This window comes from Myotis yumanensis, unplaced genomic scaffold (assembly GCF_028538775.1).
Source record: "Myotis yumanensis isolate MYYU_CA2020_CCGP unplaced genomic scaffold, mMyoYum1.0.hap1 SCAF_17, whole genome shotgun sequence".
NCBI lineage: Eukaryota > Metazoa > Chordata > Mammalia > Chiroptera > Vespertilionidae > Myotis > Myotis yumanensis.
The window spans coordinates 12471329-12489772 of record NW_027223768.1 but is presented as its reverse complement, the minus strand read 5'-3'; the positions used below and the strand labels follow the sequence as shown (position 1 = coordinate 12489772).

Sequence of the window (18444 nt, the reverse complement as noted above, 5' to 3'; positions counted from 1 at the left end):
TATGTTGATGTGTCCAATCATAAAAATAAATGTTTCCATCTTCGTTGACCTATTTTATTGGAACAATTTCATGTACCAATTCATACATCCTCTCTCTATAAAAAGAGTATTATAATATTAATAAGCACCTAGCACATAATGCAGATATGCTGAAGCTTATAGACAGGCACAGAACGGGCTGGGAGAAAGTTTGCTCTTTATCAAGACATCAGTCCTGGCACTTCAACAAAAAAAGCACTACCCCACGATCTAAGTCATGCTAGTCTATTTCCTGACATTTCATGACAACTCAATAAATGTCAATGTAATGTTATTAAGGCATCACACTAGACTCTTTGTTTCTTTAGTTGCCTTATGGACTTACTTTTACCCTAGAGTTTACTGACACTTTGCTCTGAAAATGGTCTCAGACATCTCAGGCATCCAAAGTGCTGGTTGGAAAGGCACGGATGTACCAGGACAAGGCTGTGCTCAGTAACTGTAAAATTAGAATATATTCCTGAAGTGCCTTCTCTTCATCCTTGGAGTTTTGGTCCTTCGTCTAGACATAGCTACAAAGGCAGATCACTGAGAGTAATTAGACTCCAAGCCGGGTGGGTAGTGTTCTCCCACTTTGGTGGTTCTGTGGCAAGAGCTTTGCAGTGTGCTGGCTGCCCAAGGGCATTCTGGTGTTTTTTTTTTTAAATATGTTTTTATTGATTTCAGAGAGAGAGGAAGGGAGAGAAGGGAGAGAATCATCGATCAGCTGCCACCTGCAAGCCCCTTACTGGAGATTGAGCCCACAACCCGGGCATGTGCCCTAACCGGGAATTGAGAACTGTGACCTCCTGGTTCTTGGGTCAATGCTCAACCACTGAGCCACACCAGCCGGGCTTGTTTTGTTTTCTTTGAAATGAAGTAGGGAACAAGCATTTCTGAAGAAGTAAACATTATGCCTCAAATTAGGAACTAAAAAAAACTTGTTTATTGGGGGGCAAGAGGATACAAGCAATATAAAAATCAAAAGCTTATCTGGCTTTATTGGCTTTTCTTTCTCTTGTTCAATGGGGGTGGCATTTTATTTGTACATTTCTTTAAGAGTCCCAATCTGCTCATGAAATTCTTAGACAGGGGGAAGCTGTGGGGCACATATTCCTTAAGGGACCCATTGGGAGAACTCTTATCAGGGCAAAGTAATTGCTCACTTCCTTCCCTTCTGCTTCATGTGTACTACGAAATAGTCATTGCATGCGATGGTGAGCCCAGCAATTAGCGAAAAGAAGCTCTGGAAGCCAACTCTGCCGTCTCGGCACTGGTCCAGGTCCTTCATTATTTTGTCTACAGCCAGAGGGTCTTTTTGATTCTGAAAAACAAAAACAGAAACAAAAACAAAGGTAAGAAAGACCAGTCAGTGTTTGCAATGACTAACTTCTTTGATTTGTACTGCTGACCACCATGTATATAATCTCTCAATGATCAGAATTCTTGTTTTAGGTTATAAGTGATCTTTGGAGATCATCTAAATGGATTTTGCTGTCTTGAGGGAGCATTTCAGTAAATTGTTTAAATTTACTTTAAACTAAGAAAAACGTTTCCATGGCATTTTTTTTTTTTCATATAACGATAGGGACCTTAGAAATGGCTTATTCTGTGCCAAGAGAAGGTTGACCCAAGCCTCCTAATTCTCAATCCACTGCTCTTGCCAATTAGAACCAGCATGGCTTTCTGACTTGTTTTGCTTCCAGTTCAATTATTCCCACCATTTTTAAAATCACGAGATTCTGCCTAAGAACCACCTGAAACTCCCCCATTTTGTAGTTTAAACTTACATTCTCTTAACCAACTTTTATTCCTGATAGCCAAGTCCTTTAAATAGGAAACTCTTAGGAAAAGATCTCATAAGATTATTTAGGGAGTAAGTTTCAGATCACTGTTCTACGGATTTTAAGGCGGTGCTAATGCTGTCATATGGTGTGCTAGGTTCGGAGAAGATAGGTAGGTTGCCCTCATTTCTCAGCAGAGGGCGGGCCAAGCTTGTGTGGCTTCATATCCTATTAGCCACGTAACCTTGAGTAAGTCACTCTCAGCGAGCCTTCATGTAACAACTATGAATGGAGGAGGCTGGACTTAGAGGGTCTCTACCATGGCTTCCATTCTTAATGAGTTGGTAAATCTATGCCATCCTATACTCTTCCCTTCAAAAGGAATATGTGTGACCGAGTCATAAACTCCCCATGACTCTCAGTGTCTGCCATGAATGTGTGGAACTGAGGTGGGCAGGCAAGATCCTTTTTGCTTTTTCTTCCACCTTGCTTCCATGGTGACTGGCTTGATCACTCCTTTTTGGAGTGATGATGGTTAGAAATAAGAACTTGTGTTCTCTCCTGTAGGATCCATGCCGTCAACAGAGAGGGAAATAAGGCCTTTGAGAAGTGAAAAAGGTTCCAGTAAAGTGTTTATGAATTGCACTGATTGTATACCTGAGAGGGCAGTGGACACTCAGTGTCTTGACTGGGCTGGATGTTTACAAATTGCACTAAAAAACCCCTAAGGTAAAGCAGCAGCATTTCCTACACAAGCACTGCCAACTCCTACCCTAAGCAAGCAACTAAAACCTGCTCCACGCAGCCACCTCTGCTTTCGGTGGGTTTCATTCAGTTCTGGCCCCACCCCCAGCTTCCTGGCTGTGGTCAGAAGGAGTCAGTTTGGATGACAGAGGAGTCAACTTTAGAAACCAAATGCTCTGTGAATGCAGCGAGTGTGGGTGTGTCTGGCATTATGACTTCATGCCTGGCATAAATTACATGGCGTGTTCAGTACTTGGTGCTACCTACACCCTTGATGTGTCTCATGCCAGAAAGCCTTTAGGGAGGAAGGGTCTGTATCTCATGTGATATTTATCCCGACTTCTAACTTATGCAACAACACGACTAATGAGTATTTAGTGCACTGAGAATGCCTTTGTTCACGTGATGGGCGGGCTTACAATAGACATATTTTGTCCTTGCATTTTATGGCTGCCTAGAAGAATCTCTGCAAGTGAAACTGGCCTTGGAGATAATTACATCCAGCCCTCTCCTTTCACAGAGGAGGGAACTGAGGCCCAACCATCTAAAGCCGCCTGCCCAGTGTTAACTAACTCCTGGCCTGGGGTATAGCATAGGACTGTTCAAAAGCAGAGCAACAGTGCATCCTAACCCATTCTGGGATAGCACTGTGGTAACTGCAGCTCTAAGAGACTAGTTAGGCCATTTATATCTGTTTATTTAACTGGTATTGACATGTAAATCACAGTGTGCTACAAAACCCTGCATTTACTGGGTCAGGAGTCAGGGGCTTGGCTAATGTGGTATTGCCCAGACAGAGGACAAGAGGCCTCTTACTATCATCTCCCTTCGCCTTGTAGAGGGTAATGCATTATTCCACACCACGCTCAGTAACGATTCTTTCAAGTGACTCCAGTTGTGGCAGGGAAAGGACTGGCATTTTCATCTAATATTTTGTCAAGCAATGTTTCACCTTCAGTGAAATGCAACGACTCTCTTGAGGCCCCACAATGTAACAGGACAACTGTGCCTCATGGCCTAATGCCCTGAGTGATGTATCTGAGCTGATGGCAGAGTCCTCTTCCAGTCTGCATGATCCCTCAGTCTGACGAAGGTGAGATATAAACTCAAGCTGTGCTCCTGTGTTCTCAGAGCATTTTCAGTATGAAAAGCAATGATTTCTGGAGCGATGCTTGGCTCTCAGCAGATGCGTGGCACCATTTCTTGAGTTTAGAATTGGGAAAAAGTTTTAAAAGCCTTTATCTGACGGGATTTAAGAAGGGCGATTCAGGTTGCTCAAAGTGAATGTGACCAGGTGGCATGTCCAATGCCAGGTTTATGGACCTGAGGGCAACCGGGTAGCCTTGCTGGTGATCCTGGTGAAAGGCTTTCCTGCAACTCAATGGATGCAGATGACTCTTTCTAGCAAACACCTCGTATTATAGTTATTTGTGTGCAGTCTTATTTCACTTCCCATTGTAAGCTCCTCGAGGGCAGGGGCTGTGTCTTCTTTACCTTGTTTCCCCTACAGTAGCTTACAAACAGCAGACACTCAATAATGTTCAATAAATAAGTGAGTGAAAACACCTTTCTAATAGGGACCTCCACAGGGAAGGGGTGGAAAGAAGAAGGGAAAGGAACCAGGGCCTAGAACTTCATGTCTGGTTCTTTCTGAGCCTTTCAATACTTACTTCCAAAAATCCAGGGAACTCCTTTTCCATGAGTACTCTTAGGTCCTCCTTTGTTAAGTAGCCTTTATCCCCAGCAAACTTATGAAACGTGAACATCATGGTTTCCATGGCGTGTTCCATTTGAGACGGCATTTTGGTGAGGTCTGTTGAAACATATTAAAGGATGTAAAGAAACAGAGTTTACACTAACTTTTTTTTTTTTTTTTAAAAAGGTTTTTAAATAGATTTTTAGAGAGAGAGGAAGGGAGAGGGGGAGAGAGAAATATCAATGTGAGAGAGACAGATAGATTGACTGCCTTCTGCACCCCCCTTCTCATCCCCGCCCCCCCCCCCCGCACACACAGGGGAGAGAGCCCACAACCTGGGCATGTGCCCAGACTGGGAATTGAACCAGCAGCCCTTTGGTGCACGGGATGGTGCCCAACCAACCGAGCAACACCAGCCAGGGCTACATTAACTTTTAAGCTATAAGTATTGCCAATCTTTTGAGAATAATTGGAAGGAGGGTGATTGGATCATTCACTTGATTCTTTCCAGCTGCAAAATTCAGTAAGTCTAAGAACCAATTCACCCCTGGTTTGGGGCCTCCTGCTGAGGGAAATAGGCACCACAGGTATTGATGCTCTGAATGAGGGATTCATCTAGTTGCCCGCGAATTCTGCATAAATCACGGACTGAAAAGTAAGACCTCTAATCATTTGGAAAGGCAAGATCAGTATCCCTCTTCTTAATGGACAAAGCACCTATTGAAAGAATATATGTTTTATCATTTCTCTTGGCGCTGGTAAATGGGACTCTCAGATATGGTGGAATACCAACAACCCACACAGTCAAGCCTGGTGAGTAGGGCAACTTCAGCCCTCCAAGCACAACTGGTAACCTGGTTCAGTCTAATCCTAAAGCTTAGAAATCTGCTTACGAATGAATTTGGCCTGCTGGGTCTGTATTCTCTACTAAAGCTTTGAACTTGTTAGTGATTGCAATGAAGACATTTATTTGCATCTTTGGTAGTAAATGCATTGTCCTACCTGAATAAAAGCTACCCAAAGTTCATTATCTAGTTCCTTGAGAAGAAGTAACAGTATATCCTAACCCCTTTGGGGACCTGATATATTTTGGGCAGCAAGAACGGAAGAGTTACTTTCACAGTCTGGGGTGCAGTGGGAGAGCAAGAGCTTTCATCATGAAGAGTTTAAAAGAAAGAAAACATGTCAGATTATATTCAGGTATAATGATCTGGGGGGTACATGTCTCATTAAGACCCAGTGCTTAGTACTTGATAGAAGCTCAATGGATTTTGACTTCATTGGAAGGAATGCTTTGGCCAGAATAGAGCAGCTCTGGCTAACATCACCTAACGTCACTACTGGGTAGGAAACAGGTGAACTTGAATGGAGGCTGTTACATACCGTTCCCTAAAACAACAACAACAAAACACAAGAACAGGTTCTGAGCACAAGTTGAAGAGGCTCGCACCTTCCCTTGCTAAAGAGTGGCCAATAGGAACCTGAGAAAGGCTTTTTGGTCTGGTTTCTGCTGCTGACAGGTGTGTTTTCAAAACAGACCCCTAAATGCTATCTTTTACAGAGGAGAAGGTGGGGTTGGTGAACATAATGATTGAGCAATTACACTTAAGAATAGTAAATTCTACCCCTGAATACTCAGAAAAGTACGTGAACCAGCATGCCAAAGAATGTGCTACTCTAACGAGTGCTATAAACCAGAGTGGGGCATGATTCATCTGGAAGGCGGTTCTCTTGGAGAGAGCAGCAAATTAATGCTCAAGGTCCGCTGTGAGATGAATTCCACGGGACCAAACACACCCTTTCCCCTCTCTTCCTACGCAGTCGGGTCTGGCTCGTCCCCATCTCCCGTACGGCATCAGATGGCCGTGGGCTGGCTTAGCTGGAGTCAGCCTGGCCTGGATGAGTTACTGAAGGCCAGCAACTTCAGACTCAACTGAGTGAGTCACCTATGGGAGAAGGATGTGGGATCCCATTCCAGTTCTGAAATAACTCAGGAAAGGTTTAAAAATACCTGTGCCCAAGCTCAGAAACAGTAGAGTACAGAGTATAGAGCACAGAGCCCTTCATGACGAATTCCCAAAGATCCCAGAAATTGGAACGGGCTGTGGGACACCCGGTTCCCTTTCTTCACGGGGCAGAGCAGAAGGAAAGTGCCCTGCAAAGCCAGAGTAAGGAGCCCTAAACTGGGAACCAGGAGAATTTAGGAAGTTCTGAGAGAAATGGGTGGGAAGCTGAGGAAATTTTGGCCACCCTTGAATATCTTCCTCAAGAGGGTGAGGACAGTCTGCCCTTAGTCAGCACTGAGGTTTCAGGTCCCAATCCCACTCCCTCCTCATCTGTGCTCCTCACGAAGGAACAGAGCAGAGCATTCCTCTCTGAAGCCACACCCCTGCCCCACTGGACCCCTCCCCCTTCTCTTTCTCTCCTGTGTGTTCAGCACGTGGGTTGTAAATACAGCAGCCGGCTGACTATTTGTCTAGCATTTGCCATAAGAACGAAGAGCAGCGACTAGCCAGGAGATGTAAGGTCCTGAAGGTAAAAATAGCTTTGGAAACCGGATGAGATGCCTGCTGTCTCCTCAGTAACCTGGGCCCCAGAGGGCGCTGACCAGGGCTACGGACCAGTTAACTCTGTTTTGAAGGAAGAGCCAGCGCATTGGTTTCACAGTAAGAATGAGGGGGAGGGGGACATGTTATGATTAAAGCTGTTCTCTTGGTAGCGGATGGGTCATGCAGCACTTTCCAAGAGCAGCGGTGGCCCCACTGAGTCAGCGCTGCCAGCCCTCCCATCTTGGGCGGGGCGACTGCAGGGCGGGGCGGACTGCAGGGTGGGGCTGGCTGACTGCAGCACTGACCGTTGGTTGCTAAAGCAGCAGTTCAGGGACTTGAACCTGGGGTTTCCATCCCCCCATCCTCATGCTCCACCCCCTACCTCCTCACGCAGGAGGGGGTGGGACTCTTGCTTCTAGCTTGGGTACACTTTTCACTGGAGGGCCTGGGGCCTGGGGCTAAGGGGCAGCAGGGTCCTCTCTGTGCCCCAGACAACCTCCTCCTGCATCTGAAACACTCATTTATTTGTTCAACTGTCTCTCTACCTGGGATAAGAACTGTGAATCATTCTGTTCTACCCAGAAACACTAAATAAGTGTTTGCTAAATGAGACGGAATGAATGAATCAAGGGTGATCACCCAAGTCTGGGTTGCAAACCTGGTAGCTCAAGCTGGGCAGGAGAACAGGAGAGCTGGGAAGGGCCGGGAAAGGGGCCCAAAGGGGGCCACCTCTGAGCGAGACAGTCGAGTACAGAGAAAAGCACATTCCATACGCAGAGGGAAAGTATGCGTCCTGCTAAACAGGTCTGGTCAGACCCAGACGTGACTTCTCTTTCTCTTCTCATTCTTTCGTTTTTTCTTGTGTGTGGGTCCATCCCCATTTCTACTTCATGCCTCTCAGGCTCTGCTCTCTCACTGTGAGCTCCACGGGATGTAACTACCTCATTGTTCACTCATTTTTTATGGAATCATTTTATTCTGATATCTGTGTATTTCCTGTTTGCCTGGACAATAGGTCTTTAAGAGTGGAGGTTCGGAAGTCCATAGTCTCTCTGTGTAGTTTTCTCTAAAGAAATGATTCTGGACTCCACAAATGTAGAGAATTCCATTTTCCGTTTCCGGAGCTCCTACACTTTGCATGTCCTGGTCATGTGTCAGAGACAGACACATACACACACTCACTCCACAGTGCTTGCCTTTGGGAAGTTCCCCAGCGAATGGCATACTGTTTAAAAAGATGTCATAACCTTTAGTTAATTGTGTTTGTTTCTTTTCTCACTAGATTGTGGGCTCCTTGAGCAAGGCCCCGTAGCTAGCACCCTGCCCCATTAGAGGCTGCTTAAGAATCAGTGAGAATGAAATTGATGATAAAGTCAATTTCGATGCTCCCAGGAGTAGCAGGGAAGCAGGAGGCCTCCTTACAGAAGTCCTGCTCCTGAGCAATCCCAAATGTTTGCTCTGGACCCATGCCCAGATCTAGTCCGAAATTTTACAAAGGATCCTTCTAAAGAGCAGGAGGTTTGAGTTACTTTGCTCATCCGTACTGTCGTTTTCTTACAGCCCACCCAGAAAATAACTGGCAGGGTGTCACTAAAAAGAAACATCTGTTCTTTCAAATGTGTTTGAGGTTTCCTTCCTTTTGTTTCAGAGATTTTGAAAAGAACCTCCTCCCCCCCTTTTTTTTTTTTTTTTGGAAAATTAAACCCAGAAGACATTCTTGAACTTGATCCCCAAAGGAAATGAAGAAAAAGGGACTTGGGGCAATGGACCAGGCTGTGTCTCCAACCATTCACCAAACATAAAACTCGCCCAACGAGAAAGTGGGCAGCAAAGGAAAAGTTCCAGGTGCAACCCAACAGGAAGAGAGAAGGCAGAAGCCTTCTTCACCCCAATGGTGTACACCCAACTCCTATTCCTTAATCATCCTGAACGGTCAAACAATAGCCACTGTGACAACTGGTATTAAATCCACTGGCGGGTTGGGTGGTAGTTATTTAGTGAAGGGCTAGGAAGTGCTGAACATTGTCAGAAATAAGTAATTCGTTCTTGTTGCTTTTGATGCGATATTCCCAAATTGTTGAGTTTCCAAGAAAACCAAAAGCTTAAAAAAGATCCTAAAACTTCCGGCAGTCCAGCTTTCCCAGCACTCCGAGTGCTAATTTGTACATTATAGCCCTGAAAAGATTCCATTGTTTTCCCCAACTTTAAAAGACTGGGCTGTAGCCAAGGGCATACCAAGTGGGTAGTGCTCTTTAAAGTCACATTTTTTTGGAACTGTCAGTGGAAAGCAGGGAGGCACCCAGTCTCAGCTCCGCCCCAGCCTAGGCCTGCTTTCACCGGGGTTGCTGCTTGAGAAGCTGGCCAGAAGCCAGACCTGGGAGGAAAAGGCTCATCTGATGTGGTATGCAGGAAACATCAGGGAAGAGCATCCATCACCTAGAAATCAGGATGCTTTGTGCCCAGTGGACTCCCAAGAAAATTTGAGGAACTGGAATAAGAAACTCCCAACGTTGGATCAGGGACCGTGAGGAAGGTAGCTTTGGGCTGTCAAGGAAGGTATATACCGTTTAGAAGAGGTGATTAAGTAGACACCGGACAGGCATCTGTGGGGGCAGGATTGACAAAGAAATTTCAAATGAGTTCTATGAACTCATTCCTGCTCCAACCCCTGGCGTTCGTTATCTTTTGCAATTTGCCGAAACACGTTGGAGGCAAAGATCTTTGAGAGGGTGTTTCCATGAACCTGGCCTCACCCGAAGTGCAGGATATAAAAATCCATTGCTGCAGGTTGAAACTCAGACTGGCTGCAGGTGTGTGTGTGTGTGTGTGTGTGTGTGTGTGTGTGTGTGTGTGGTGTGTCTCTGTGTGTATGTATGTGTGTGTGTCTGTGTGTGCGTGCACGCCCTTGCTGGGGTGGGGAGTGGAATTCTGCAACTGTAAGCCTCTGAACAGAAAAGCTGCCTCCCCAGCGAAGCTGACGCAGCCTGCCAACAAGCGTAAGGCAGATAACCCAGCAGCGGTCTCATGATGGCCTTGCCCATCTAATTGCTGCCCTCATCCATAGTTCAACTAAGAGAGCCCTTCTCTCCTTCAGATTGCCAGCCAGTCCTGGTGTGACTCACTTCCTCTTGGAAAATGCCCTCTAAGATGGCACAGTTCCCCTTTCCCTTCAGGGAGTGTTCTGTCCAAACCATCTGCCGAGAGTAGCCAGAACCGTCAGGGCCACACCCACATGGTCTCAGAGCTGAGTCACAGGCCTCCATCCACTCGCAGAATCCTGGAGCCCTTTGTGCTAGCCACGCCCTGCAGAATGCTCCCAGCTCCCCACAGAGAGAAGGGGTGGGGGTGGGTGGGCTTAATGGATTCCAGAGTCTGGCCTAAAGCTGTGCAGGGTTTGGCCCTCAGCCCTCAGCGGGTCTCACCACTCCCACCCAGCGGGCAAAGTCCTGGTTTCAGTTAGGTGGGGCCCAGCTGAGGCTGGAGAGTGCAGGGTCCAGGGCTGGAGGAGGTGCTATTCTTTTGGCCAAGTTCATGTGTGACCAGGTATCCAGCACATCTGTCTCATTTGCACTGGGCCAAATTAATCTGGGTTGTTCTTTCCCTGTTTCTTTTTAGTTCCATTTGTTTGATTGAGGTAGCGAGAGGGGGAAACCCTTTCAGTAGAGAAATCACTTAACACGGTCCTCTCCCCGCCCCCTCCTGCTGCAAAACTGCTTTATAAAGAAATCAAATAGACCTCCCTCCCTCCTCCCTCCCTCAGCAGTGAGAACCTTCACGTCTAGCAGACAAACAGGAAGCACAACCTGAAGCCTCAGGGCCAGGGGCCGAGTGTCTCTTAGGAAGGGTATCCGCCAGCTGCCAACCTGCCCAGCCCTCCCCAGCCGACCGCAGCCCTCCGGAGCCTGCTCTGGCGGCCCAGGCGGGGGAGGATTCGAACAGCTGGACAGAGGTCAGCCCGCAGCTGGAGCCCACAAAAAAGCATGCCGCCAAGACAAGGGGCCAAAAGCAGGGGCTCGTTTAACTGGGGAGACCAGTGGAAAAGTAGGCAAGTGGGAGTAAAGCAAGGGAGGAGAGCTCGGACCCCGGGGCACCCACACCGACCTCCTGTAATAAAGGGCGAGCGCCCCTCCCCGGGTCCGCCGGAATCTGGGGAGGGTCGCGCCAGGGCGCTGCTCGCCTCGCCCGAGTGTGGCCAGAGCACGGACTCCCCGCATCCTTCCTCCCTCCCAGGCGCTGGGAGACCCCGCGAAGCCTGGCGGGTGGGCCGGAGCGGCGATCCAGGGCTTTTCCTGGGCGCCGGGTTCCGGTCCGGGTCGGGGACAGCTGGGAGCGGCGGGCCGGACTCACCTTGGCGGGAGGCGCGGCAGGATCGTCGGCTGCTGGGAGGCGGCTGGGACGCGCGGCCAGTGAGCGGAGCGCCGTGCGCGGGGAGCCTTAGTAGGTGGGGGTGGGGGAGCAGGAGGAGCCGGGGCGGGTGTCTCGGCCCCTCTCCTCCCGCCTCTTCCTGCCCCCCCTCCGCCCCGGGCGCAGCGCTCACACCCTCCTCGCCCCGAGGGTGCGTAAGGACCTTGCTCGTGGCCTCCGCCCGTTCCCAGGGACAACATTACCGTAAACTTCGCCGCCGCCAAGCGAGTCCTCGGGAATGTCTCCGGACTTCCCCACCCTCGGCTGTGCCTTTGCTCTCGGGCTTGGTGAGAGAGAGAGAGAGAGAGAGAGAGAGAGAGAGAGAGAGAGAGAGAGAGAGAGAGAGGAGAGAGGAGAGAGAGAGAGAGAGAGTGAGAGAGAGTGAATGCGGAAATCAAAGGATCCCGCGGTGGTGCTGCTGCTGCGGGCGGGGCGCGCGGGCCCACAACCAGGTCGAGGAATTCTTTTCTAGATGACACTGCAGGGAGGGGCCCGCGGGCATCTCTCGGAGGAGCCGAGCTCATAGCCCCCTGCCTGCCCGGCGCGGGTGGGGAGGGAGGGTGCCGTGGGTCTGGTCAGCTCCGGGGGCCTTACAAACCCTTTGTGGAGAGGGATTTATTCCTTTTAGCATGTCTGGTTTCTCTGGGTCGATAGTTCAGCTACAGTTGTTGAGACCGCTAAAACCTGTTTCAAAGCGTCCTTTTTGTCCTGCATCTGGTCTGTTAGGTCCTCAGCGCCCTTTGGAAGAAATTTCTGGAAAGAAATTTAGCGAAAAGCCGAAGTGTTTCCTAGCGGATGCATATCCCTCCCCCTTCCATTTATTTTGTGGTTTAGGGTGAAAGGCAAACTACTCGCAGCTGTTGGAGGAAAAGGGCCCAGTGTCCAGGCCTGGGTTTTCCTTTGTCCCCCAGGGAGGCCCTGGGAGGAGTGAGTGATCCCAAAGGAATGAGCAGACTCAGGGAACCCTTCAAGAGCTGCGATGTGACTCATCTGGGCTCTTTCTTGCCAGGAAATCCCCACTTGGATCACAACTCTCATTCCTGCAGCCCTGGTGCCGACTGTTCTGGGGAGCAGGTCTTCCAAATCTTCCCGTTGCTTCCGAGTTCTTTCCAGGCCCCAGGTTACAGTCAAGAGTGGAGAGAGTCCTGGATCCCTTTAGTTCCAGGGAAAATGCAGCCGGAGTTAGAATAAGAACGCCTGAGTCTGAATAGTCCTTGTTTTATTTCTTCATTTGATTCACAAACCTTTGGAATGTTTAGTATGTGCTGGGCCCTTGGGATTCAGTCACTCTTCTCAAAGAGCTTCAAGTCTTGGTGAAAGATAGATACACAAACAATTAAAATCCATGAGTTCAGTGAATGGTAAAGAACACTATAGGAGCCCCGCCCGTGTGGCTCAATGGTTTGAGCATCGGCCTATGTCATTGCGTGTCATGGCTACCAGGTCGGATGGTTGCTTATGACCGGAATCAAACCAGGGACCCTTCAGCCCTCAGGCCCATGCTCTATCCACTGAGCCAAACCGGCCAGGGCTTGATGTGATTCTTAAATTGTGATCACACTGATTTTAAAATGATGTATTCTATTTTGTCTCATAATACTTTATCTTGACTGTTTTCATGTCATTAAATAGTATGTATTCATTCATTTACTTTTTTTTGGTTAATCCTCACCTGAGGATATTTTTCCATTGATTTTTAGAGAGAGTGGAAGGGAGGAAAAGAGACAGAAAGAGAAGGAAACATCAATGTGAGAGAGACACATTGATTGGTTGCCTTCCGCACTCACCCTTTCCAGGGCCAGGGATGAGCCTGCAACTGAGGTACGTGCCCTTGACTGGAATTGAACCCAGGACCCATCAGTCTGGGGGCCAATGCTCTATCCACTGAGCCAAACCGGCTAGAGCTCATTCTTTTTTTTTTTTTTCTTTCCATTCAACAAATAATGATTCAACTACACTGTGGTCTTTCTCTGTCTTTTCCAGCCTTCTAGCCATACTCCCAGGCCCTAGTGGCTTTGGTGCTACAAGATGGAAGGGACCTGAGTTTCTGAAACACTGCTAAGTGCTGAGGATACAGTAGTGAAAATGGTCAGCAGTATGGACCCTATTCTTACCCTCATGCAGCTTTTGATCACTTTATGTACTTTTTTTTATGTTGAGGCAGCGAAAATTCTGTCTCTGCCAGTAATTTATTTAGCACAGGTTTGCCATGGGAATTATAATAATTTTACAAACCAATAGCATACAGGATAATATTTTCTTAGGGTAGATCCCTCTTAACTAGAGGCCCGGTGCACGGATTTTTGCACCAGTGGGGTCCCTCGGCCTGGCCTGCAGGGATCAGGCCGAAACCAGCTCTCTGACATCCCCTGAGGGGTCCCAGATTGCAAGAGGGTGGTTCTCGGGTGATGCACCCCGGAATTGGGCTCCCTCCTTTCTGGTTCCTGGTGTGTCACCCGAGAACTGCAGCTGCCAAGTCACTACAGCTCAGCAGCTCCTGTGTTGAGTGTCTGCCCCTGGTGGTCATTGTGTCTCATGGCTACTAGTTGGATGGTTGGATGGTTGCTTAGGCTTTTATATATATATGTAAGCCCCCAACTCCAAACAAATCACAAATTAAACACACTGTTGTTCTAGGCAAGGGAAGGTGAAGAAATGAAGTCCAAATCGAATATGAGGTGTACATTCTTGCCAGAGGAGGCACTTGGGAGAATCAGTGACCAACCTACCAGGGAAAAAGTCTCATGTTGCTAGAGCACATTACTAGGGAATGAAGATACCAGTGTGTATGTGTGTGTGTGTGTGTTTGTGTGTGTGTGTGTGTGTGTGGCAAGGGCAGGGGGGGATCTCTTTCACAGGCTGCTGTGGGGAAAATCTCAAATAGTCATCACAAACTCTCAGTATTTTTATGTGTTTTTAAATTGATTTTAGAGAGAGAGGGAAAGGGAGAGGGAGAAACATCGATAGGTCACCTCCACATGTACCCCAACTGGGGATCAAACTAGCAACCTGGGTATGTGCCCTGGCCGGGAATTGAACTTTTCAATCAGCACCAGGGTTGCTCAGTGAACTGAGCCACACAGGCCAGGGAAAACTCAATATTTATAGTGTAAATGTCCCTTTGCCAATGTTGCTTCTCTACTGGTTCTTATCATAATCTCATGGGGCCACTTAGCAACAAGGCTGCTGACTGCTTATCACAGCAGATGAAGAATGATGACATCGAGGCATGACTGACTTCCTTCTTATATCAAAATAACTTTTTTTGTCTTTGCCATAAACAAGTACAGTAAAACTTCTCCTAAGTCATTAAACAAGTGTATTTGAAGTCATATTCAACCAATACACAACAGTACTGGTAGGTGCATAAAGTTCCAAGTACCTCCATGCCTGTAATCTCTCTGTTGGAGAAGTGGTCCCAGGCACTTCTTTCTGCAGGAAGCAGTTGTGTGCCTCGTAAACCACACGCACACCGTGACAGCTCTGCTTCCCTGGTGACAACTGATCAGACCAGGGACCGGCGGCGCCTGAGCCAGAGCTGCCCAGCTCTGGGGTGGCAGGTGGTGAAGGAGAGATGCACAGAGAGGAGCAGACCAAATGGCACAAAGAGGAAGTGGCATTCAAGTCCTCCACCATGCCCATGGTACACCCCAGTGTACAAAACGCGGGAGCAGGAGGCATTGTTCTACGAACGAGGCCCGCTTCTCCATTTGGCATAGCAGCAGAACCCATAACCCCGTGGTTTTCATTTCTTTTGGGTTTGTGGTTGCAGCAAAGAGGTGAGCTTGTCCACAAGAAATGTGTGTTCTTCCCGTCACAGTGTAGAGGTGTCCTTGGGGAGTGGCTGCTCAGCTGGGGATGTGTTCCTAGCAGCCCTTGCGCCTAGGTGGGACTGGAACTAGTCACCAGCAACTGGGACTGGAAGTGATATGTGTCCCTTGCAGGCCAAGGTGATTAAGAGGTGACTTTCCCACAGTCTTCCTATCTGTCAGACTTCGAGGTTCAAGGGGTGGAAGAGCCTGGGTTCCTGAATCACCTCTATTGGCCTAGTTACACGAGTGAGAAAGAACCCCAGATTTGGGGGGTTATCTGTTATAGCATAACTCTAATGCATAGGATGGCATTCTTTTGTATGTTACTATTTTGGGCAGCATGCTCAAAAGGATTAAGTTGCATGAATAGCCGTTATACTACTTTACTGATCACATGCGCATGGTGACACTGTTTGAGTAGAAGGATTTACTGCCCTGGTCATCCTCTCTTACATATGCTCACAGGTCCCGGCAAATGCATACGGTTTCTTAGTTTCTTCATGTGTATCATGTTGTGCCATGCAGTCTAGCTCAGCGGTCTGTCTGCCCAGACATTATGTGCACGTGAGAATCACAGCTGTAGCAAAGGGTAGAGTTCTCCAACAATTCAGGAGCGCTAGTAGGGAGTCACCGCCTTTGCCCACACGTTTATTTTCTTAGGGTAGATCCCTATCGGGGGCTATCTTTTTGTTTGTTTGCTTGTTTATATGGATCTTACGGGACGAGTAGGGATTAGCCTTTCTATGGGGGCAGACAGGAAGGAGAGCATGTGCCGGAACATGGAATTGGGAGGGAGCGTGTCTTTTCTGGGAACTGCCCCAGTTCTGCAGGGGGAGAGAGCAGAGTCCCATAGGGCTTTGGGTGAGGCTCAGCCTGAGAGGAGGTGCCTTTCCTGGGGCCCCTGGATGTACTCGGCTAAGGAGCTTGGAGCTCGCTTCTGAAGGTAACTAGGAGCCACTGAAGTGTAGAGAGGGAGTGTGTGACTCCTCCACTCACCAGCTGTGTGGCTCCAGGCACGCCATCTCCCCACTGTGGACCTGAGTCTCTTTATGGATAAAATAAAGACAGACCCCTACCTGCTGGGGCCCGGAAAGAGAAGAAACCAGCTAATGACCATCAAGGCATCCGGCTGGGCCCCCGCAGGCAGCAGGATAGGGAGAGAGGATTCAGCTGCGGGGTCCCTCACTTTGCCCAGCAGAAGCTTTAAGGAGGCAGAGCAAGGTCTCTGGCTGTGATTTGTGGGCAAACACTTTTGAGCAGACTTCCCTCTGGGCCCTAGGCACCTGTGGGCTCCACCGAAGCTGTGCTGGCCCCGCTAACTTATCTTTTAGAATTGGAAGCTGAAGGACTGCAGCCTTTTTAAAAAATATATATTTTTATTGATTTCAGGGAGGAAAGAAGAGGGAGAGAGAGATAGAAACATCAATGATGAGAGAGAATCATTGATCGGCTGCCTCCTGCATTGCCCCACAAATTGTGCCCTGACTGGGAATCGAATCGTGACCTCCTGGTTCATAGGTTGATGCTCAACCACTGAGCTATGTCAGCCGGGCAGGACTTCAGCCTTTTAAAATTTATTTTTATTTTTAAGGCGTGAGAACTCTTAGCTTGGGGTTGGAGATCACCTGCTTTCGTCTCTAGGTGAACTGCAAAATCCAATGATTATAATCTATCAAATACTTATTGAGTGCTACTAACACCCGGCGTGTTCTGGGTGCTGAGGTATGTTAATGACCAAGACAGACACATTTCTGCCCCCAGAAGCCTTACATTCTAGTGGGACAGACAAGTGAAGTACATGGTGGGAAATCCATGATGGGAAAAACAAGCGTCTGAATGAGAGAAGAATCGAAGGCAAAGAGAGGAGAAAGCCAGGGAAGACTTCCCGGAGGAGGGGACATTTAAGCCCAGACTTAGAGGAAGAAGAGGAACTAGGGTTTCAAGGCCAGGAGTGAGGAGGGAGCTTTTCTGGTGGAGGGAAAGCACCTGCAGAGGCTGGGAGGCTGGGAGGCCGGGAGGGGCCTGACCTGAGAGGGGAACTGAAAAGCCACCAGTGTGCCTGCAGCCTGGTGAGCACAGGGGAGGTGACATGAGAGGAGGTGGGAGAGGCGGTACGCTGCATAACAGTGGGGAAGGGCACAGGCTTGGGAGTGAGTCCTGTGTTCTCCGGCACGTGAAGGCTATTTTGGACGTGTCATCTAACCTTTCCAAACCTCAGTTTTCTCATCTGGAAAATGGACTTGATAGTAGTTCCTGCCTCATAAGGACATTGTGAATATAAAATGAGAAAATGCATGTAAATACTTAGCAGAGTGCCCGGCACAGAGTAAGTGCCCCATTCATGTTAACTATCATGATTATTAATAAGTGGGGGGTGGTTGGAGCCAGACAGGCTGTGTTGAATGCCGGCTCCTCTGCACGATTGCTTTGTGTCAGGGCAAGTAAGTCTCTGCTTCTTCTGTGTCCTCGGCCACAGAGGGAGTTTCAAATTCCTATGCTGGGGGCAGGTTATTATGGGGGTCACAGGAGGTGATTTATGTGGGGATATCCTGAAGATAGGAACCAACCCCTCAAGGTCTTCTAATTATTTTAAAATATTTCCCCAAATATATCCAGCCTCTTAATAAACACTCAAAAAAGAGACAAGCAAAACCTTAATGAAAACCAGCCATAAGTTACTGAGTCTGCCTATGTTATGAGTTGGGGTGGCTGACAAAGCAAAACCTGGGAATGTTAGCCCTCCTCTTCCACTTTCTAGTCACAAGGAACCTCGTTTCCCAGGCCTCTTCCTAGAAGGAAGCAAACAAGATCGTGTCCCTTGAGGTAATAAGTAATTAGGCCAGAACAGAACACCAGATTGTCTGAACCCCAGGAATGCTTGTTGAGGGAGAACTCTGCAAGACAAGACCTGCCCACCACCATGGGCTGTGGTCGGCCAGGCCAGCGTGCGGTTCCCTTTTCTTTATGACAACTTGAGAACAAGTGGTGTTCCAGGCAGAAATTCTGTGGGCTGCATGAAAAGGCAAGTTATTTAAGCCACAGATACTCTATGTGCTTTGATGTTAGAATGTGGCCGGGGAGGGCTCAGATCCACAGAAATGTGACTCCAGGGAGCCTATGACTCAGCCCCCTTGTGAGAGGCCGGCTGCTTGGTTTGAACTGATTTCCTCAACAATGTTAGCCAGCAGCTCTGGGGTTTCCCTGGAGTCCTGTTTCCTGGCTGGAAGCTGCTGTGAGGCGCCCTGTACTGGAAGAGGGTGTGTCCTCACTTCCTAGCTAGTGCTGTGGGGCCCTCTGGTGGCTGCACAGCGAGTAGCTTTGCAGTAGGGTTTGCTAGAAAAGGGGTGTGGGTGGGTGATAAAGGCTAGGTGATCGATGTTTTTGAATTCCAGGCTACCGACTTCAATGTCAGCATGATTAAGAACCACCAGCTGCAG

The 18444-nt window shown here is 48.4% G+C and overlaps 1 protein-coding gene across 1 annotated transcript; it reads right to left on the bottom strand.

The window, feature by feature from the left end:
• Window positions 1-941: 941 nt before the first annotated feature.
• On the bottom strand, window positions 942-11246 carry S100A10 (S100 calcium binding protein A10). Its single transcript, XM_070396475.1, has 3 exons — window positions 11139-11246; window positions 4217-4359; window positions 942-1342 (listed from the first exon to the last, which is right to left on the bottom strand). The coding sequence occupies exons 2-3, from the start codon at window positions 4346-4348 to the stop codon at window positions 1181-1183; spliced, it is 294 nt and encodes a 97-aa protein (XP_070252576.1). The 5' UTR covers window positions 4349-4359; window positions 11139-11246; the 3' UTR covers window positions 942-1180.
• Window positions 11247-18444: the final 7198 nt, after the last annotated feature.